We start from the raw sequence: 20,896 nt of genomic DNA, 5'->3' as shown, positions 1-20,896 counted from the left end.
GAGGGATCCGTGCACTGTGGAGGGCACAGTGGTCGTCTCCACTCTCCACCTCGTCCCTGTCCTGCGGAGGACGGTGCCTCCAGTGTCGGGGGTCGGGGGTGCTGCTTTGCTGACAGAGGTCCAGGGTGGCTGCAAAGTACGCTCCTCCCCCAGTCCACCTGGGGGAGAGGAGCTGGAAGTTGGGACTGCCAGAGGCTGGGGTTTCTCCCAAAGGAATTTTCATGCACCAGCTTTTTATTCTTTTTAATTATTTTATTTTTTGACTGGTGGGCCTTTGTTGCTGCAAACTCGTGCTGGTGCGGGCTACTCTTCCTTGCGGTGTGCGGGCTGCTCGCTTCGGTGGCTTCTCTTGTGGAGAAGAGGCTGTAAAGCGCAGGCCTCCACAGTTCCCTGGCGCAGGGCTTTGTGGCCCTGTGGGATGTGGGATCTTCCTGGACCAGTGTCCCTTGCATTGCAAGGTGGAGTCTTAACCACTGGGCCACCAGGGAAGCCCCACACACCAGCCTGCGGATGGTCCAGCCCTGGCTGGCTTGGTGGGCGGATGCGCCTGCACCCAGCCTTCTCCTGGTGGGCACAGACTGGCTGCCCTTGTTCGAGTGTGCAGGCCCTGGGAGGGGAGCCGGCCCCTGGCCTCGTCTGCTAGCGGGCGGACCCGGCAGTGGAAGGACCTCCAGGAGGCCCATGGGCTCAGGTGGGGGCTGTGCTGCCCCTGGGCCTCTGGCGGCAGGCAGACTTGGCCGGTTCTCCGAATGGAGCTAGGGGACCAAGGTCTGGCCCGGTCTCTGACATCCGTGCGCCTGTGTCACCCGGGCCACGCCAGCAGGTGAGGGGGCATGCCAGCAAGCGCACCACAAGCACACGGAAAAGATCTGGGCTCAGGTCCTGGCTCCGGACCTCCCTGCTGGGCAAACCACTCAGTATGCCTGAGGTCACAGATGCAGTCACTGCGGCCTCACCCGCAATGTGGAGGTAACAGCAGGAGCTGTTCACAGGTAGATGGGAAGCAACATGAGCTGTGAGGGGCCTGTCGGGAGTAGGCGGCAGCTGGCGAGCCCTCCATAAAGGTGGCAGAAGTCGGGTTATGACGAGGGCTGTGGCTCTTGGAGGTGGGCGCTGCTGATGCGTGGTGCTGCGCAGGGCTGGGTGCTGACCTGGAGGGGGTGGGGTGTGCTCTGAGCCAGGGGCCATCGTGCTGGCAAACCAGGAACAGGAGCAGGAAGGCTGGGGAGGATGGGGCCCCCTTCACAACCACCCCAGGGCCTCCCCCATGGAGTGCAGGCTCCCCAGCTTTACCCTTTGGGCTCTGCTTGGTCAGAGGTCTTCATCTGCAGGTGGGATGCTTCCATCTGGGACACACCTGGGACAGGACGCTGAGACCCTACTTAGCCAGTTGAGAGTCCTCAAGGCACAAATCAGAGTTGCTCTGCTTGGTGACTGACACTTTTTTTTGGCGGGGGGTGGGGGGAGTGCAGTGCTGTGCAGCTCGTAGGATCCTAGTTCCCCGACCAGGGACTGACCCTAGGCCTCAGCAGGGAAAACACCAAATCCTAACTACCAGACCTCACGGAAACTCCCTGACCCTGACTCTGAAGGGGCGGCAGGGCTTCGCTGTGCCGGGACTCGGGGTACTGTGCTCATGCCGCTCAGGACCCCTGGGTTGTGCAGGAGATCACAGAGGGCTCAGCACAGTGCGGGCAGGACGCTCGGCCTTCAGGATGAAGGCTCCGCACGCCCCACTAGGAGGACCAGGGCCTGAGGCACTGGCTGAGGGTCAAGGGAAATGACAAACACCAAATTCGGTGTTCTATCCATTATTTTGTTACGTGTACACTTGTATGTGTTAACCAGGGACTACACTATCTGTAATTCACGTATTATCCATTTTTTCCTTTACTCTCTCCTCTTTATCTTATTTAAGGAGTGTTGAGGGTGATTAATTTTCTAGTATAGTCTTCAGGCTGTAGGATGCCCAGGTGAGGTGCCTCTGAATCAGAGTAATCAACGTGCTCAGACACATGGGTGGTTAGTGTGGTCTGGGCCTGACCTTGGCTGAAACTGGGAGGTCAGCAAGGTAGGAAGTGGGTGCGGGCACTGAGAGCCCCAGGGGAGCCCAAGCTGAGTGGTCTGTTACAGAGCCTCGAACCCGCACCCTTGTGTCACAGCAGCTACGAGTCTGTTTCGGAAAGCCACCGTGGCCTGAGCTGGTGGCAGTCCCGAATGTGGAAGGAAGCCAGGGTCAAGGTGGCAGGTCCTCGTGACTCCTGTGGTTTCCCCATCTCCTGACCTTGGCTCCCCGCCCTCCACCTCTCTGTAGTAAATGTTTTTCTGGCTAAGTTTTCTCGAGTGGTTTTGATGCTCCTGATTAAGCCCTGTCTAGTAAACCTGAGAAGCAGAGGAGGAGCGGTTCCCCAGTTCTCTGCGGACACACCCCTACACTACCATCAAGCGGGGACAGAGGGCTTTGGGAAGCTGCAGAAAATGAAAACTCCGTGGGACGTGAGGCAGGAGCGGATGACCCAGCCTCCCGTCAGTGCATGAACTACGCCTTCCCACCCCGAGGTTGCAGGAGACCCCCCAGCGTCCTGCTTTGGGGTTGGCTGGTCGTCCTCCAGGGCTGACCGCTTAGGGCTCACTCGGGCCCGAGGGCTCCTTGGGCAGGAGGGACCGCGACTGCAGGGCCTCCTCGTACTTCTGGAGCTGGGACCAGAAGCCCGGGTTGGGCTCGGCCACTGGGCGGGCGCTCTTCACCGTCTGCGAAGAAGAGGCTGCTGGTAGACCCCGGGGCAGCGCTCGCGCCGAGGTCCACAGACGCCCCGCCCGGAAGTCTCTCCCCGGGCGGCGGAGCCCGCCGCTCCCGGAAGGTCCCGCCCCTCCCCGCCGGAAGTCCCGTCCTACCCGGAAGGCCCGCTCCAGGCTGAGGCCGCGGTGACGCATCAGGTAGGCGGTGCAAACGGCGGCCGAGCGGCTGCGGCCGTTCTTGCAGTAGACGAGGCAGGCGCCGCCGGCGCGCACCGCGGCCTCCATGGCGGCGCAGGTGGGTTCCAGGTGCGCCAGCAGGTCCTCCGCCGGGTCGTCGAACACGGGCACGCGCAGCTCGGCAACGCCGGGCGCGCCCGGGCCGGGCTGCTGGCGCGAGACGTTGACGCACAGGGTGACGCCCGCGCGCGCCAGCGGCTCCGGCGCGGCCGCGGCGCGCGCGCTCCCGAGGAAGAGCGAGCGGGCGACGCGCACGAAAGGCGGCGGGGGCGCCGCGGCGTCCGCGCGCTGTCCGGCCGGTTCCGGCTCCATGGCCGGCTCCCGGGCGCCCGGCCCGGCTGTCTGTCTTTGGGCCGTCGGGTGCGGCCGACGCCCCCGGCTCCCTCAGGCCGCCCCTCCCCCTCCCGGGGTAGGCCCCCGGGGCGGGTGTGCGGGAACGGCCACGCCCACCAGGCCCTGGCCGCCGCCTCATTGGCCAGGTCTGAGCGGGCGAGGCCTCCTCTGATTGGCTGACGGTGGGGGTGCGGCCGTTAGCGTGGTCATCGGGAGAGTCTGATTGGCCGCAGAAATGTGGGCGGGTTCAGGTTCCTGGGTTGAATGGGCCCTCACTTGTGCAGGAGGCCAGACCCGGTTAAGAGGCGCGAGGTCTGAGAGCCTCCCCCTAGCGGTCCTGGCGAACCCTGAGGGTTCCAGCTGGGCCGGGCAGGGGGCGGCCGGCTTCTCAGGCTGTGGCTGACGCGCTGAGCCAGGGGCCCTGTCGCAGAGTCTGATCTGGGCACTGACCAGTCATTACTTAAAAGCGCATTTGCCAGGTGAGATGCCCCTTCAGTTCAGTCTCTCAGTCTTTGCGACCCCATGGACTGCAGCACGCCAGGCCTTCCTGTCCATCACCAGCTCCGGGAGCCTAATCAAACTCATGTCCGTCGAGTCGGTGATACCATCCAACCACCTCATCCTCTTCTCGTGCCTTCTCTCCATCCTCGTCCCCTTCTCCTGGCTTCATCATCAGGGTCTTTTCGGACGAGTCAGTTCCTCGCATCAGGTGGCCAGAGTATTGGAGTTTGAGCTTCAGCATCAGTCCTTCCCCTTAGTACAGCTTTATGTTTATTCCTTTATGTTCTCTGCTTCCTAATAAATGGTCCTGTGCAATTTCTGCATTTAATTTTATTGTAAAACATGGTCATACAAAATAAAGCTACTTACCCTTAGCATTTCCATTTTTCATAGACCAGTGTTCCTGTGGTTTTTCTTATTTTGGGGGTTATTACTGTAGCTTTAAAGAATTACACACTTGCCACTTAAGACCTCTTCAACAGATTTTTCTGATGTCCATTGTCTTTCAGGGGCCAGTTTCACTGAAAATTAACTGTCTTGCAGTTGTGTATGCATCTAGTTATTGGTGTTTCGATTCTGTTCTAATAATATTGAAACATTTCTGATTTTCGATCTGTTGGACCCGAAATTTTTCTCCAGTGTAGGGATCCCCAACCTCTGGTCCATGGGCCAGGACCTCCTGTCAGATCAGTGGCAGCATTAGGTTAGAAATAAAGCACACAAGAAATGTAATGTGCTTGAATCATCCCAAAACACCCCCGGACCCCAGCCCATGGAAAACTTGTCTTCCCTGAAACTGGTCCCCGGTGCCGAAAAGGTGGGAGACCACTGCTCTAGTACATCCCCAGCCCCCGCACCCCCGCCACACACACACATGAACACACACTACTCGTAAAATGAACCTCTGCAGTCTTTCTGGGTGACCTCCATTCTCTCCATTCCAGCCAAAGCTACCAAGCTTGGTGACTGTCATATATTTTTTGCTGCCTGGGGCTCTCCCTTGAGCTGAAGATTGAAATGTTGGTCTGTAGCCAGGTCTTCACTGGCTGTAGGTACAGACATCACCTACTCCCAGCACCCATGTCCTTTGCTGTGCCCTAAGGAGGGATTCTCATTTCCCATTTCCTCAGAGTTCACAGGAGCCATCCAACTAGGTGGGAGTACAGATCCCCCAGCTCCAGAATCAGGCTTCTGATGACACTCTGGTCAGTGACGTCTATCCCCATGATTGCTTTAGGACGGGGTTTGGGCTGTCATATGAATCAAAGAGGACCTCCCTGGTGGCTCAGATGGTAAAAGTGTCTGCCTACAACCGGGAGACCCAGGTTCGATCCCTGGGTTAGGAAGATCCCTTGGAGAAGGAAATGGCAACCCACTCCAGTACTCTCACCTTGAAAATCCCATGGATGGAGGAGCCCAGTAGGCTACCATCCGTGGGGTCACAAAGAGTCAGACACGACTGAGCGACTTCACTTTCACTTTCTTTTATGAACCAAAGATGTGAGAGGGGCTTGGAAACCTGTGCTCTCCTTATTACCACAAAGGGAAGCCAGCCTTGGATGAAACCATGTGGGAGAAACTGTCCTCAATGACACTTGGGCATCGAAGCAAACCAAACCCGAAGAGCCTCCGGCTTCTGGTCTCTGGTTTCCTGAGCCAGCCAGCCATCCTTTACTGTTGGATGTCTGAGGTGAGTTTTCTGTTCCAAGGCCTTTTAACTAATAACCTCACACTCCTTTCACCACCTTGAGTTAGTGGGTAACAATTCATGCTGACTATCTCAAGTCCATTCTCTCCCTTGATTGCTATGTTTGTTTACAGGACACTCTCTTCTGGACTTGGCATCATCCTTCTGCAGGGAGCCTTCTATCCTTTCTCACTGTAGCCAGAATACACTTTTTAAAGCACTGAGTTTCTGAATGTTGGTCCTGACTCAGCAGGTCGGCAGGATCCATTAGTGGGTTGTAAAGGAGATCAGTCCTGAGTATTCACTGGAAAGACTGATGCTGAAGCTGAAGCTCCAGTCCTCTGGCCACCTGACGCAAAGAGCCAACTCATTGGAAAAGACCCTGATGCTGGGAAAGATTGAGGGCAGGAGGAGAAGGGGATGACAGAGGATGAGATGGTTGGATGGCATCACTGACTCAATGGACATGAATTTGAGTAAACTCCGGGAGTCGGTGATGGACAGGGAGGCCTGGCGTGCTGCGGTTCACGGGGTCGCAAAGAGTCGGACAAGATTGAGCGACTGAACTGAACTGATAGTATTTTAGGTCATAGCCATATTTTATTTTTTAGTAAAATGGTTTAGACAGGAACAGACTACATGAAAATGTTGGGGTGCATGCGTACAGCACAGTGAGTTTTCCCTCACTCATGATTTTTTGAGTCATGCTGTGGAATGGGGAGTTGCAGTGGGCCCCAGGCAAAAAGTCTGGAAACCTCTCATTTAGAGCATACATTTTGATTGCACTGCTCTCCTGTTTGAAATGTCCTGATGCTTCTGTCTTTAACCTGGCATTCAAGGCTGTTCCTGCTCTGTCCATCTATCTCCTTTCTCTCTGTTCCCCTTGTCACCTACAAATTGGCCCTTGCCATCCACCTCTACAAGGATTAAATAATGAGCCGCTGCAGCTGCTGACCTGCAACATCTGAAAGGAGTTCAGGGTGGAGATCAGGAATGGAGGTGCTCTGTGCTCTGGGGAAAATTGGCAGAACAGTTCTTCAGACAGTTATGTTTTTCGGAGAAGAAATTTTATGAGCCCAATTCTTGTATCTTCTCATGTCTAAAAAGGCACTTAAATCCTTCATGGTGATGTCTGCTCCTTGTCACTAGCAGTAACCTGCAAAAAATTTGTGCTGGATTGGAGGTACTCCATCTTCACCAAAATCACCTCTGTACTGACGTTCCCCCCGTGCCTCTCCAGAGCAGTTTCTCAGAGCCGTCTGAGGTGCTGTCTCCCAGGGTATCATCCTTATTTTGCCCCCCAGTACAACTTAACTGATGCTGAAGCTGAAACTCCAGTACTTTGACCACCTCATGCAAAAGACTGACTCCTTGGAAAAGACCCTGATGCTGGGAAGGACTGAAGACAGGAGGAGAAGGGGACGACAGAGGATGAGATGGTTGCATGGCATCACCGACTTGATGGGCATGAGTCTGAGCAGGCTCCAGGAGTTGGTGAAGGACGGGGAAGGCTGGCGTGCTGTGGACCCGGTGCTGCAGTCCATGGGGTCGCAAAGAGTGGGACAGGACTGAGCACCTGAACTGAACTGAGCTGAACGTAACAGTATCACCGTCAACCAGCAGGCTTCAAGCAACAGAAATGTATTTTCCTTTATTTTGTCTGCAAATCTGTCCTTGTAAGGACACCAGTTGTTTGGTCTTCACTCGATTACATCTGTAAAGACCTTTTTTCCAAATAAGGTTCATTCTCAGGGGTTAGGACTTTAGTTTATCATTTGGGGGGCGGGGTAGGGGGGCCATTGCTCAACCCACAACAGGTGGTATGCTTTAACAGGAAGTTTTAGGTGACTCTTCTTTCTCTTTTCAGAAACAAATTTTAAAGGTGGCTCCATTTGTCTTTGCTCAGCTTCACAAGCGACAGCTGGAGCAGGGCAAAGAGGGAACGTGAGGGAAAGGATTAAGGGGTAGAGAAGGGCTCTAGGAGCCGAGGTGGTGCTGAGGGGCCAAGGGTAGAAGACATGAATTGGGAGACAGATTGCAGGGTTGGGGGAGCGCCCCCGGAACCCTAGGGTCCGGGTAAAGCTACCTTCGGGCCACTGCAGCTCGCGGGGGCGGAAGGGGCATCAGCTGTTGTCATCCGTTCCCGCTGTTCTAAGAAGGGGAGGTCTGCACCTCTAGAGACCCCTCTCTCCAAGGAGCCGCGGAAAGCCCTCGCGCTGTTCCCGGGTGCTGCTAGTCCAGTTCCCTGAAATGTGCTCGCTTCTGTTCTGAGAGCTTCTACTCATCCCCCGAAACCATACCTAGGCATCCTCTCCCGGTAAAGGCGCCCCCATGACCCTGGCTGCCCCCGATCTTGTCCCCCAACCAGGCTGTGAGCTCGGCGCCTTCCATAAACACCAACAGAGCCACCAACCGGCTCTGGAGTCAGGGAGGCTTGACCCAGAGGCCGACCCACCGTGCTCCGCTTCACCTCGAGATGGGTGTCGCAGTGGAGACGGCCGGCCTGGGCTCAGCAAGCCGGGGGTGAGGGTCTCGGCGGGGAGCGGGAGCGGGCGGCCGGGGCGGGGGTCTCTTGTGAGGTCACAGAAGGGAGCCCTTCCCCGCCCGGACGCTAGGGGGTGTGGCCCTGGAGGGGCGTGGCCTGTCCGGGCGCGGGGATTGGCGGAACCCGGGCACGTGGGCGGTGGCCCGATCTCCAGGGAAACCTGACTCTTCTGCACCCTGAGCGGTGCAGAGTGCAGGCTGGCCGGCCCGGCTGCCGCTGCTTTGGCCACAGCCCCGCGCGGACCCTGTGCGGTCGGTGAGAGCTCTCTGAGCTTTGGTGCGGCCCTATTAGGGGGATAAGCGGGGGCATCCCCGAGCTCCGCGGAGGCTGCGGTGGGGAGTCAGCGCGTGGGCCCCACGCCCCCTGGGCCCGGCCCGCCGTTCTCCCTGGGAGCGGCGGAGAGGAGGTTTGGGGCCCGACGTGCGTGAGAGGCTGTTTTTATGTGCAGGCTTACGTGGGGACCGCGTCCTCGCCGCCCCGTCTCCCGAGGCCCTCGGGGGGAGGAGGGGCCCGCTGTCTGCGGCCCCAAATGTGGCCCTAATTTAAGGTCGCAGGAGGGTGGCCCAGGCTGTCTTCCTTGGTTTCAGGGACACCCTCAGGCGTTGGAGGGGGTTTCCCTGTGTGGGGGCGCGTTCCAACAGGATCCGGGCGTCCGCCGTTTTAGGAGGTGTCCCTGTTTCTCTGAGGCGCGCGGTGCTGTCGGCGGTCCGGGCGCCCGCCAGGAACTCCGAGGGAGAATGTGGCTCCCCGACTTTGCTTCCAGGTTCAGAGGAGAGACATGGAATATCGTTATCCCTTGGTCCCACATGACGAGTCCCCAAAGGTTGGGAATTCCGAAAACCAAGTGGAGGAGGGCGGCAGCGTGCCTGCGGCCGCCGGGACCCTGGAGAGCTCCGTGCTCGGCGCCAAAAGGTGTGGGAGCCCTCCCGAGAGGGTGTGAAATCGGGCTGGCCCCTCTCCTTGGCTTGTAGACGGCTGTCCTTTCTCTGAGTCTTCATCTTCTCTCCGTGCATTTCCCTGCGTCCAGACTTCCCCTTTTATTGGTATAAGGACCTCAGTCACACTGGGCTAGAGCCCATTCTCATGACTTCTAACTAGATTATTTACATAAATTATTTGGAGACAGCGTCTGTGAAGAGTCTGACTCCAAACACAGTCACACAGCCAGGCCCTGGGAGTTAGAACTCTGACATATGAATTTGGGGTGTGGGGTGCGTGGGAAGGAACACAATTCAACCCACAGCTACAGGTAAGAAAAAGGAAAACAAACCAGTTTTGAGCCCCCAGACTTTATCCTTGTTGCATGAAGGTCTCTCTCCATGCTCACAGCAGCTGCAGCCCTTCACCGTCGGGCAGGTGCTTTGTTAAAGTGTCTGTGGCTCACGGCTGGCATCTGAGGGCCAGCTGGTGGAGGGGCTCAGAGCCTGAGGGCTCCCGTGTGTGTGTACCCCACCCAGCCAGCCCTGAGACACCCTGCTGCAGCACCCCAGAGAGCCCTTTAGAGTTGGGAGACAGGTGGGGGTGTGTGTGATAGGCTAGGCACTGGCCCGCTTTAAGTCAGGACGTGCACTTTGAGACAGTAAGAGCAACAAGCAAGCAACCTGCTCTGGCATGCTCTGCCCCTTGCTGTGCGCCCACCCCTGCCAGCGTCCTCCCGTCTGTCTGTCCATCTTGCTGGTCGGCTTGCTGTTTCTCAAGCTACTCTTCGATCCTCTGAGGCCTGAAGCTCGCTGTCCTCGTCCAGATGGAATATCAAGCCAAGTAGAGAGGCCCCCAGAGGAGCCCCCTTCCCCCCGGGCACAGCTGGAGTGGGGCAGCCATCAGATTGCAGGCAGTGGGGCTGCCGGGGGCGGCAGAGGGCACAGCAGCCCTCAGCCTTGTCAGACAGCTGCACACTTACTGCCCTTCCCGCTTCCTGCGTGACCCTGAGCACGCTCCGTGCCTCCGGTGCCTCCGTTCCCCTCCCTGGAGAGCAGGGACAGCTACCTGGCTGGCTTTGGGGGTTGTCGGTTGAAGCACGATGGTGTGCGGTTCTCGGAACTTGGTGGCCCTGAAGACCTTCGGTCGGCAACGGGCTCCCCTCCCCGCCCCCTTCCTTTCCCTAGGCTCCTCCCGGAGGCCCCAGAGGAGGAAGAGGAGGCCGAGGGCCCGCTCAGGGAGCAGGACCTGAAGGGGGCCTATATCCAGCTGGTCCGGGGCACGCAGGAGTGGCAGGACGGCTGCGTCTACCAAGGGGAGTTCGGGCTGGACATGAAGCTGGGATACGGAGAGTTCTCCTGGCCCACGGGCGAGGTAACGGCCAGCCCCGGCCGGCCTCTCTCGAGAGGCGTGTGCTGTGAGCTTGTGGATCCAGAAGGAGGCTAGGCAAACGTCCCTGTGTGAGCAGCACCCAGAGAGACTCCTGAGATCACGTCCGAGATTCACCTGGTGTCCCCAGGCTGCAGCTCGGGAAACGGTGACTTAAGAAGATAAATTCTTATTCTAGGCAAATTGTTTCTTTTTAATTGTCAACTGCTGCAGTGAGTTGTATATTTGCACTGGTGACGCTGCCTTGTATTTAAGCTCGAGCAGAAGAAATGGATCTTCTTAAAGACACGGTGATCGCGCGCTTCTGCGCGCCCGCGGTGGGCGGAGTCTGGGGCTGCGGGGACGCTGAGGGGCCCGTGGCAGGGGCTCTTGGCGCCACCTGGTGGCCCTGGGGGGAGAAGCAGCCGTGTGTGAGGCGAAGCTGGCGTGTGCGCGCCCTGCGGGCTCACTGCGCCTCCCCCAGAAAAGATGGATCTTCTTAAAGACGCAGTGAACGCGCGCTTCTGCGCGCCCGCGGTGGGCGGAGTCTGGGGCTGCGGGGACGCTGAGGGCCCGTGGCAGGGGCTCTTGGCGCCACCTGGTGGCCCTGGGGGGAGAAGCAGCCGTGTGTGAGGCCAAGCTGGGGGTGTGCGCGCCCTGCGGGCTCACTGCGGCTCCCCAGGCGGGCAGCTGGGTTCTCAAGGCTTCCCACGGCTTGCGGGCCCCTCCCCGCCCTCCGCACCTGCACTGCTGGCGGGGTCCGCGCTGCTTGCCCTGGTGTTTGCTCGCAAGTCATAAAAACCGTCCGGAGGCAATGCAGGGCTGCATTTGGGGGGTTATAAAAGCATGTGGGGGAGCCCTGGGGAGCCAGAGGGCAGGACCCCTGTCACCGAAGCCCTGCTGGGAGACGGGCACTGGGCGGCGCAACCTCCCAGGGGCTGCGAGGGGCCCCGTTTGCTTGGTTTTGGTGCCCCAGGCTGGGTACCTCTCCCCGTCCCTGACCTGCACTTGGTTTTCCCGGTTCAGGGAGGAGAGGGGAGGAAACGCTCAGGGGTCTTGGGCTGGAGCCTGGGTAGTGGTGGGGGCAGAGCGAGGCGGCAGGAGCAGCTGCAGGCGCAGGCGGAGCTTCGCGGCTCCCAGCCCAGTCCCACCTGGACTGCACCCCCAGAGCAGGGGCAGAGGCCGGGAGGGACCTGAGCTTCTGCCAAGCACGCGAGGCTCCTTGCCGTCGATGACGCAGCACTGATTTTGTTCAGCATCTGCTTCTTTAGTCCTCCGTCGGCTTCTCTTTGCCCCAACACGGGTCCAGCGGTCAGACACCCTGAGCTCCTGGTTGTGGGGGGTGGGGGCCCGCTGACCGGTCCTGCAGCCCCAGTCGTCCCCGCGCAGGGCGACGGTGGTGGGCGGAGCATCCGCTTCAGTACTGCCTGGGGGGACCTCTGGGTCCTCCGAGCAGACCAGACGCTCCTGCTGCCATAGCGGCTCGGGAACCAGAGGGAGCCGGAAGGCGAGAGGGCGCGGGGGTGGAGGGCAGCGTCTTTGAAGAGCAGGCCCCAGCGCATCCATCGGGCTGGTCAGATGAGGCTCCCGGTCTGTGTGGAGCACGGATCGGGAGGATCCTCCTGGGTGGACAAAAACCCCATCTTCTATGGGCGAACCGAAGAGCAGGGGTTAGATTCTCTCTAGAGTTCTACACAGATGCTCTGCAACTCAGGACTTCTTTCAGCTGGGTAAACTCTGTACGCCACCCAGCTGATCCCAATGAAATGAATGTGGGCAGATGATGGGCCATCTCCTGCCTGGCGTCTCTCTGCTCTCCATGTCCCTGCCCCAGCCATTCTCTAGGAGTGAAATGATTGGAAAGCCCGTCACCGGCTCCCAGGGCCCCAGGCTTGGCTGGATCCAGGGGTTCCCATGACTCCATCAGGTCACTGGGGGCGGCCAAGGTTGACCTTCTGCCATTTGGCAGAGGGGGATGGTGTTGGGGTCCTAGCCTCCTGCAAGAGAGAAGAGGCCATGTGGACACTGGTGTGACTCAGGCGGGGTCCTGTGTCCAAATGCAAGTCAGGGCTGGGCTGGAGGAGGGAGCCCTCTGCTTGGCCATTCGTGCCGAGGAGGCTGGGGCCAGGGTACCACCTACCCTTTGCCAGAGGACAATGGGGCACTGGGCAGGCAGCTGTTGCCGGCCTGCTGGTGGGGGGTGGTGGGCAGGGGTCTGTGAGCATGGCCGCCGGCCACATGAGGGCCCGGCCCGCCTGCTTCTGGCTGGAAGGTGGCCGTCTGACGCATGAGAGTAAGGCCTGGAGACTGAGAAGGGCTTGGGATGGACATTGTGTCCTTTCTCCCTCCTGGGGCACCTCCATCAGACTCCCCTGGGGCTCGGGACCAGAGCACAGAGCAGCCCATGTGCGTGGGCTCAGAAGCCAGGGGTCTTAAGTCAGGGCCAGGGCGGTGATCCCCGGGCTGGCGGCCCCCACTCCCTGGGCCAGCCGGGGGGCTGCAGGCAGAGCCGGGGCCAGGGCTTATGCGTGGAGACAGGCCATGCCCCAGCCCAGGCAGTGCAGACACCTGCAGCCTCCCCACCCGAGCCAAGACGGGGGTGGCATGGCCATCGGGGGGCCAGTGTGCCTGGCGCCTGCTCCGTGTGAGGTGGGTGACTGCCCCTCGTGAGCCCAGCAGCTCCATAGTCCCACTCCAAGTGGCCCACGCCCAGAGGCTCAGCTGGGAGGGCGTTCTGGAAGGTTCTGGGGTGGTAAGGGGCGGCTCCTCAGACCGGTCACCCTACTCTCTGTTCACAGTCTTACCACGGGCAGTTCTACCGGGACCACCGGCATGGCCTGGGCACCTACATGTGGCCGGACGGCTCCAGCTTCACGGGCATGTTTTACCTCAGCGCCCGGGAGGGCTACGGCACCATGTACCTGAAGGAGAGGCTCTTCCAGGTGAGGGGACGGCCTGGGCGTCCAGGCTGCCGGCCAGCACTGTAGGTGCTCCTGGGTCCTGCGTGTGCCTGACAAGAAGTGGCTTTCTTGGTCTAAGCGATTGTGATAGTGCCAGTCACAAGGCGCCTGAAAAAAAGATGAACGCACAGTGAGGACATGAGAGCTGGTCACTGTCCTGTTCCCCGGCCGGGCCCGGGGTCGCCAGCAGGCTGCTGTGTGTCCTGTAGGTGAAGCAGTAAGCTCAGTGAAAACATTCACCTTTCTACACGCAGACTGGCTCCTTGCATACATGCTGTTCTGGAAGTTCCCTTTTTCTGGGAGAACATTCCTGCCTTTCCAAATACAGATTCCTCCCCCACCCCCGCCTTACTCATTACAGTAACACTCGCCCCCTTTAGCAAGTGGTACTGAAAGTTTGGGGGCTTCCCTTATAGCTCAGTTGGTAAAGAATCCGCCTGCAATTCAGGAGACCCTGGTTTGATCTCTGGGTCGGGAAGATCCGCTGGAGAAGGGATAGGCTACCCACTCCAGTATTCTCGGGCTTTCCTGGTGGCTCAGCTGGTAAAGAATCCACCTGCAATGTGGCAGACCTGGGTTCGATCCCTGGGTTGGGGAGATCCCCTGGAGAAGGGGAAGACTGCCCATTCCAGTGTTCTGGCTGGAGAATTCCACGGACTGTATAGTCCCTGGGGTTGCAAAGAGTCGGACACGACTGAGTGGCTTTCACTTCTGAAGGTTTTGACAAGCACGGTGCTGTGTGATGACGATCGCGGTCAAGGGTCACAATCGTCCCGTCAGCCCCAGAACATGCATACGGTCCCTCTGGAGCAGGTCTCCTCCTGCCGCAGTGCCCGGCTGTTCCGTTTTTGCCTATAATTTTGCCAGGTCATGAGATCATCGTCTGCGTTTTGTTCTGTTTATGGCTTTGCCTGTTACGTGCCCGTCTGTATTTGCGTTAACGTTGGTGTGTCCTGGGAAGTAAGGCCCCCTCCTCGGCCACGCGGGGACATCTGGGTGCTCCAAGGCCATCTACTGGAAAGACTCACTTCCCTCCCACCCAGCCTTTGCCTCTGTCAGAAGTCACATCTGGAGGCAGCTGCCTGGTTCTTTTGTTACGTGATATCAGGACTGACAGGTGGGCACAGGTGCCAGCAGCCTGGCTCCGGCCTTCAGAGCTTCATGTGTTCTTGCTTCCCGCTCTGCAAGGATCTCCAGCCTCACTCAGATGCTTCCTGCCCTGCGCTTGGGTGGAGCCTGGCTGCTTTAGTGGGATGCGGTATTTAGAAACCACAGTTTGGCTGCTCATCACTACTGCACTGGTTGGTTTTTATTTTTAGGTCTTTTCAATAGAATATCTTGAAAACACCTTTCAAAACTTTTTTTTTCTCGGATTATTTATATGACATTTTTTCTTTTTGTAAAAAAAAGCATTTTAAAATCAAACAAATTTTAAAATCCCACTGTTGTTCAGTCGCTAAGTTGTGTCCAGCTCTGCGACCCAATGGACTACAGCACAGCAGGCTTCCCTGTCCTGCACCATCTCCTGGAATTTGCTCAGACTCATGCACACTGACTTGCTGATGCCACCAACCATCTCATTTCCTGTCGCCCCCTTCTTTGCCTACCTGCAGTCTTTCCCAGCATCAGGGGCTTTCCCAATGAGCTGACTCTTCACATCAGGTGGCCAAAGTATTGGAGCTTCAGCTTCAGCATCAGTCCTTCCAATCAGCATTCGGGGTTGATTTCCTGTGGGACTGACTGGTCTGACCTCCGTGCAGTCCTGGGGGCTCTTCGGCGTCTTCTCCAGCACCGCAGTGCTTTACCAGGGCTCTTTACAGCGTCCTCCCACCGTCTCACACTTGTGGCCTCGTGATTCCGTATAACCCCACGGTAACCCTTTGTGGTGCCCTCCCCCTCTCCCCCTTCCCATCCCTCTCCCCACTGGCAACCACTAGATTGCTGTCTGTGCCCACGTCTCTGCTTCCTTCTTTGTTTGAAAGCACACTTTTTTTTTTTACCTTTTTAGCATCTGGGGTCTTAGGTCCCCAACCAGGGCCTGAACCTGAACCCCCTGCATTGGAAGACAGCATCTTAACCACGACCACCAGGGAAGTCCCTGAAAGTACAGTTTTTTAAGTGAGAAAATACTTCATCGGTTCATACTAGTATCTCCAGCTGCAGTGCAGGGGTGCAGGCTTTGCACTCAACAGCTGTGGTGATGTTTGCCTATCTCTTCATCTCAACAATCTTGGTTTCTAACAAGGTTTCCTACTTGCTTTATCTCTGAACATGTGTATAAGAGTTTCAGAGAAAGGCAGCGCCTCATCAACGCCACTCTGATGATTAAAAACAGCCTCAGGTTCCTTTGCTGTCCTTCTGTCCCCAGGGTGGCCCCTCCGGGGAGGCTGGGTCCAGTCACGTGAAATAATTCCTGTCTGTATGGTCACTGCACCCCCTCCCCCACTCCCTGCGCCATGTAGGTACAGAGCTGCAGTCACTTGCTTTATTTAGCTTTTGTTATTTTGGGCATTCTATTTTGAAAGTCTTGTTTTGATTTCATTTTGTGATTATGCAAAAATCTGATGCTTTTCCCAAGTCAAATCCATCAGACATGGTCCCCCCCACAGGAGGCCCTTCTCTTCCTTCTCGAGCCTCCCTGGTCCTTGGTGATCATCTTGTAGTTCTCTCTCTGCATTTACAAATGACGGGCGACGGGCACATACGTTCCCCCCCGAGGGCACCCTGTCCTCCCTGCCCTCCACCTGCAGTTACACCTGGTCCCAGAGCCCTGCCCCCTCCCAGCAGCTGCAAAAGGCCTGCATCTCCAGGCAGCCCTCCTCACTGAGGAGCCCATGTTTTCACCCACGACCTTTGGGATGCATTCCTGGAAGTGGGATCGTTTGGTCAAAAAGTGAACGCATATTAAGAAGAGAATTTTCAAAGCCAGTGCCTCTGGACAGCCCCCCTTTACTGAACCATCAAGGTTCTGGGATCGTCGTCTCCTGTTCGCATAAGGCTGTGAACATATCACAGCTTTGATGAGCTGGGATTACTTCCTGTGACAGATTCCTAGAAGCGGACTCCTGGGGCAGCTGCTTTTCTGACCGGATGCCTGCCTCCCTGCCCAAGTCTTTCTTCCAGGCTCACAGCTCCTGGGGGAGCTCTGCCCCCACCCCGCCACTTTCAGAGTCTGATGGCGTTTCTCCCCCATCACTGGCCCATCCACAGCTTCTCCTGGAAACCCCCGTGGCCGCAGCCCAAGCCTGTGCAGTGGTCCTCACACGCTTCCCTCCCTCATTTCGTCTGCTGCCGTCTGGGCTGGCCTGCCAGCTTCTTGTGGGCAGGGCCTTCCGTCCACGGTGCCCAGCCCCAGGCTTGCAGCCAGAGGTGATCCATGGGCACGTTGGACAATGGGGCGCTCCCGAGAGTGGAGCTGCCGTTCGGCTCGCAGACGAGGGGGCGGGGGGCACAGCTCCAGGGACTGACGCATGTGCCCTCAGGGTTTCAGGCCTCTGTGCTCTTGCTGGGCGGTTCCTCTGCCCACCCAGCGACCTCCAGTCATCATCCCTTGACACTGTCTCAGGGAAGATGCAGCCTGTCCTCCCCGGGAAGCTGGGTCTCCGTGGTCCCCGGCCAGAATCTTTGTCCCAGGTCCCTCGCTGAGGGAGGCACTGCCTCTTGGTGTCTCACTGAGACCCTCCTGGCTCTCCCTGCTCCTCACACCCACCACCAGGTACCGATGCCAGCAGGAGTGTCAGAGCCACCCAGCACTGGCTGCGCTCTGCTGGGCTCAAGGCAGGCTAGGCTGACTGCTCCTCCTTGGCTCACGCCTGCTGGGGTGTCTGACTCGGTGCCCGGCACCTCTGCCCACGTGCTCCTCCCCAGCCTGGTGGGTGCCTGGGCAAGGCTCACCATATTAGAGGAGCTGGGGGCACCCTGCAATGAGTCTGCACGCAGCATCCCTGGCTTCCCCGCCAAAGGCCCCCGAGCCCGCAGCCCCCCTGCCCACGACGCGTCTGTCCCGACGCCCGAGCTTTGGGCCTGGAGTGTCCAAAGCCTCAGCAAACTGTCGATTGAATGAACATGTTTCTTAGCACGATGCTTTCTTCCTCTGATGTAAGACACTGGCTGCAGAGCGCAGGCCCCGCCCAGCCGCCTGCTCTGCCCCGTTGTGCCGTCCCGCAGGGGCTGTACAAGGCAGACGAGCGATTCGGGCCAGGCGTCGAGACCTACCGGGACGGCAGCCAGGACGTGGGGCTGTGGTTCCGCGACCACCTCCTCAAGCTGTGCGTGGAGATCCCCGACAGCCTCTCCATCCACAGCTACCCCGAGTTCTCGGGCTACCTGACCCACACGCCCTCCACAGTCACCCTCGCGGACGAGGAGAAGATGGACTGGGGCCTGAAGGAGGGGCAGGACCCGTTCTTCTACAGCTACAAGCGGTTTCTCCTGAATGACGACCTCACTCTGCCTCCGGAAATCTGTATCTACTCGACCGACAACAGCCACCTGCCCATGACCTCCTCCTTCCGCAAAGACCTGGACGCCCGCATCTTTCTGAACGACATCCCTCCGTTCGTTGATGACGGAGAGCCCTGGTTTATCAGAAATGAGACCCCTTTGATGGTCAGAATCCAGAAGCAGGCTTACAAGTTCAGGTAACCCGGCCTGTCCTCTCTCCTCAGCCCAGGGCTCTTGTCCTCTGATGGGGGCACACTCAGGCGTGGGGGTCCTGAAGGCCTCTGGCAGCCAGCCCCGCAACTCAGCTGTCCTGGCTGGCTGTCAGGTTTGTCTTGTTTGACTAACCAATGCAGCCCAGTGATGAAGGGCAGGGGAGCTTGTGCCTGGAGCTGGAACACGCTGCCCAAGTGCTGAGGGCTGGGGGAGAGCAGGGCAGGAGGAGGCTGGGCGGCTGGCTCGGCCTCTGGTTTCTCCACAGGTGGTAGGGGAAAGATGGAGCACGCTGCTGGTCTCCAAAGATCACCGCCGCCTGCCCCGGCAGCCCTGGGGAAGTCAGCAGCCACTTGAGGAAGACTTATTTTTTAAGTTAAAGTTTTGAAGAAGAATATTTTTACCCCTTTCCTACACTTTGTCCTCAAATATCTGTTAACTATTTTGGAATGCATGTTTTGTGAACACAGATGCTACTTATGCGTGCATCATCCACCCACCCACCCACCCATCCACCTATGCATCCACCCATCCATCCACTTATCATATCCATTCACCCACCCACCCACCCATGCATCCACCTATTCATCCACCCATCCATCCATCCATCCACCCACTTATATCCATTCACCCATCCATCCATCCACTTATCATATCCATTCACCCACCCACCCACCCATGCATCCACCTATTCATCCACCCATCCATCCATCCATCCACCCACTTATATCCATTCACCCATCCATCCACCTATTCATCCACCCATCCATCCACCCATCCACTTATCATATCCATTCACCCACCCACCCATCCAGCCACCTATTCATCCACCCATCCACCCACTTATCATATCCATCCACCTATTCATCCATCCATCCACCTACTTATCCATCTATCCACCTATCATATCCATCCACCCATTTACTCATGTACCCACCCAGCCACCCGCACATCCATCCATCCACCTATCTACCCATCCATCCATTCACCCATCCTTTCACCTATCCATCCACTCATCTATCACCCATCCATCTATCCATCATGCAAAGATCAGCTGAGCCTATAAATTTTTTTTAATTTTTAAAGTGATACAGCTCTTCCCGCTGAGGAAAAATGCTTACTTAGCCATAGCATCTTCATCTGTGGGTAGCATGTCCCCCAGCGGCCGGCCAGCTGTGCAGGCCTAGGGCTTAGGGTGCCCTAGGAGCAGACTGTGATTGAGGGGAAGGCGGGGTCTGGGGCAGAGGCATGAAAGAGGAAGTGTGGACGGGAGGGAGGGCCCCTTTGGTGGGCCCCTTTGGTGGCAGGGCTTGGCGTCCAGAGTCAGGCTCCCCACACCGAGGCTCCCTGACTGCCAGGAACAAGAGGGCTTACAGCAGCTGGAACATGGATGCGATCCTGGCGGGGCAGCGGAGTGGCTTTGCGCGCCGTGGGCCCAAGGAGCGGCTCTCCAAGGAGATGATCCTGAAGGCCCAGGAAGGGAATTACAACTGGATTTACGGGATCCTGAGGGACAACCTCGCCAGCCCCGATGTGGCCGATGCCAAGGGCTACACGGTGCTCGCTGCCGCTGCTGTGAGCGCCCCAACCCGCAGGGCCATGCACAGAACCGCACACCTGGAGGGCCCTGGGCGACGGCCCCTCGTAGGCGCGGACTGCCCTCCCCCTTCCCCTGTGATGCCCGCCTGTGGGATGGGCGTGCAGGGTCGGATGGGGAGGGGGGCGGGTGCCTGTGCTTGGCTCAGCTGCAAGCAGGGGGCCACCCCTGAGCTGGCTGGGGCATGGGGCCTCGCTGGGGTCCTGGCCTCTGCTGAGAGCGCCCGCTGTCCTCGCCAGGCTGGCCCCCTCCCTGCAGGTTCACGGTCACATTGACATCGTCAACCTCCTGCTGGACAATGGGGCCGACGTGAACAAGTGCACGGATGAGGGCCTCACCCCGCTGAGCATGTGCTTCCTCCTCCACTACCCGACCACGTCCTTCAAGCCCAACATCGCCGAGAGGACGGTGCCCGAGCCCCAGGTCAGCCCGGGGGGCCCTGCGCCCTGGCTCAGGGTCTGCACCAGCCCAGCCCACCCCTGTCCCTGGGTACCAGTCTCCTGTCCAGCTGTCCACGCACACAGCTGTCCCCCTCCCCCTTCCCGTGCCATCTCTGTGTCGTCATTCCCCCACCTCCATCCACCCCCCCATCCTCAGGCCCCCCACCCCCTGTCCTCAGCCCCCTACTCCCCATCTAGTGGTCCCTGCTCCCCTATCCCCTACCTTCCATTCCCCTCCCCCTCACCCCCACCACCTGTCCCCCAGCACCCCAGACTCATCCACCCGTCCCCCTCCCTATCCCCTGCCATCCACCCCTCCCCCCTCCTTAGCCCCCCTCTCCCATTCACCCATCCAACTTTCCCTCGTCCAACTGTCTGCTGGTCCACTCGTCCCTCACCTGTCTACCTGTCCCCCAGTCCGCCATTTCCCTGCTCCTGTCCCCCAGCTCCCCAGCCTTCTTGTGCAGACCAGGGTCAAATGGGATGAATTGACACTAAGGTGGGCAGGCAGCAAATGGGAGGAAATCGTCCTGGTCACTGGGTGCCCTGAGCTTGTTGCTACGACACAGAGGCCATGTCCTTTAGGAGGCCATGTCCTTTAGGAGGCCATGCACAGCCGCTGGGGCCTCAGGACAGAGGCCGCCGTGGACTGCGCAGAGGCCCACCGTGGCCTCTGGTGACTGGCACTGCTGGACGCCCCTAAGCCTTGCAGGATGCCTGCTCCGGTGGTTCTGGGCGGGTACTCAGGGTGGAACTGCCGGGCCCTCACAGAAGCAGTTAGTCGCCGAGGGCTGGGCCCGGCACCAGCCTTTCTGCCTGGGGACGGTCCGCGGTGGGGCCTGAGAACCTGCACTTCTGGCGCTGCTGCCTCCTGTCCCTGGGCCACTGCTGAGAACAGAGGCTGTGACGGCAGGTGGA

General features: G+C 58.7%; 2 protein-coding genes across 3 annotated transcripts in view; one reads left to right on the top strand and one right to left on the bottom strand.

Moving 5' to 3' along the window:
* Positions 1-267: 267 nt before the first annotated feature.
* DUSP28 (dual specificity phosphatase 28) lies at positions 268-3,288 on the bottom strand. 2 transcript variants are annotated; one of them, XR_008199111.1, is made up of 3 exons: positions 2,896-3,288; positions 1,294-2,751; positions 268-1,151 (listed from the first exon to the last, which is right to left on the bottom strand). XR_008199111.1 is itself a non-coding variant. In XM_052636891.1 (2 exons), exons 1-2 carry the CDS (start codon positions 3,286-3,288, stop codon positions 2,623-2,625), a joined length of 522 nt encoding a protein of 173 aa, XP_052492851.1. In that variant the 3' UTR covers positions 268-2,622. The 2 variants fall into 2 exon arrangements, 1 of the variants encoding a protein (XP_052492851.1); XM_052636891.1 differs by having other exon boundaries at positions 268-2,751.
* A 2,089-nt stretch (positions 3,289-5,377) lies between these two features.
* Positions 5,378-20,896, top strand: part of ANKMY1 (ankyrin repeat and MYND domain containing 1) — a 56,324-nt gene continuing 40,805 nt past the window's right edge. Inside the window, exons 1-7 of the mRNA XM_052638186.1 lie at positions 5,378-5,500; positions 8,806-8,954; positions 10,148-10,334; positions 13,127-13,270; positions 17,456-17,928; positions 19,300-19,516; positions 19,797-19,961. Of these exons, the coding sequence (XP_052494146.1) occupies positions 5,378-5,500; positions 8,806-8,954; positions 10,148-10,334; positions 13,127-13,270; positions 17,456-17,928; positions 19,300-19,516; positions 19,797-19,961 (1,458 nt within the window). The remainder of the gene's footprint in view (positions 5,501-8,805; positions 8,955-10,147; positions 10,335-13,126; positions 13,271-17,455; positions 17,929-19,299; positions 19,517-19,796; positions 19,962-20,896) is intronic.

The sequence above is a fragment of the Budorcas taxicolor genome, chromosome 3, assembly GCF_023091745.1.
Source record: "Budorcas taxicolor isolate Tak-1 chromosome 3, Takin1.1, whole genome shotgun sequence".
Taxonomy (NCBI): Eukaryota; Metazoa; Chordata; class Mammalia; order Artiodactyla; family Bovidae; genus Budorcas; species Budorcas taxicolor.
This window is presented reverse-complemented; position numbering and strand designations above follow the sequence as displayed.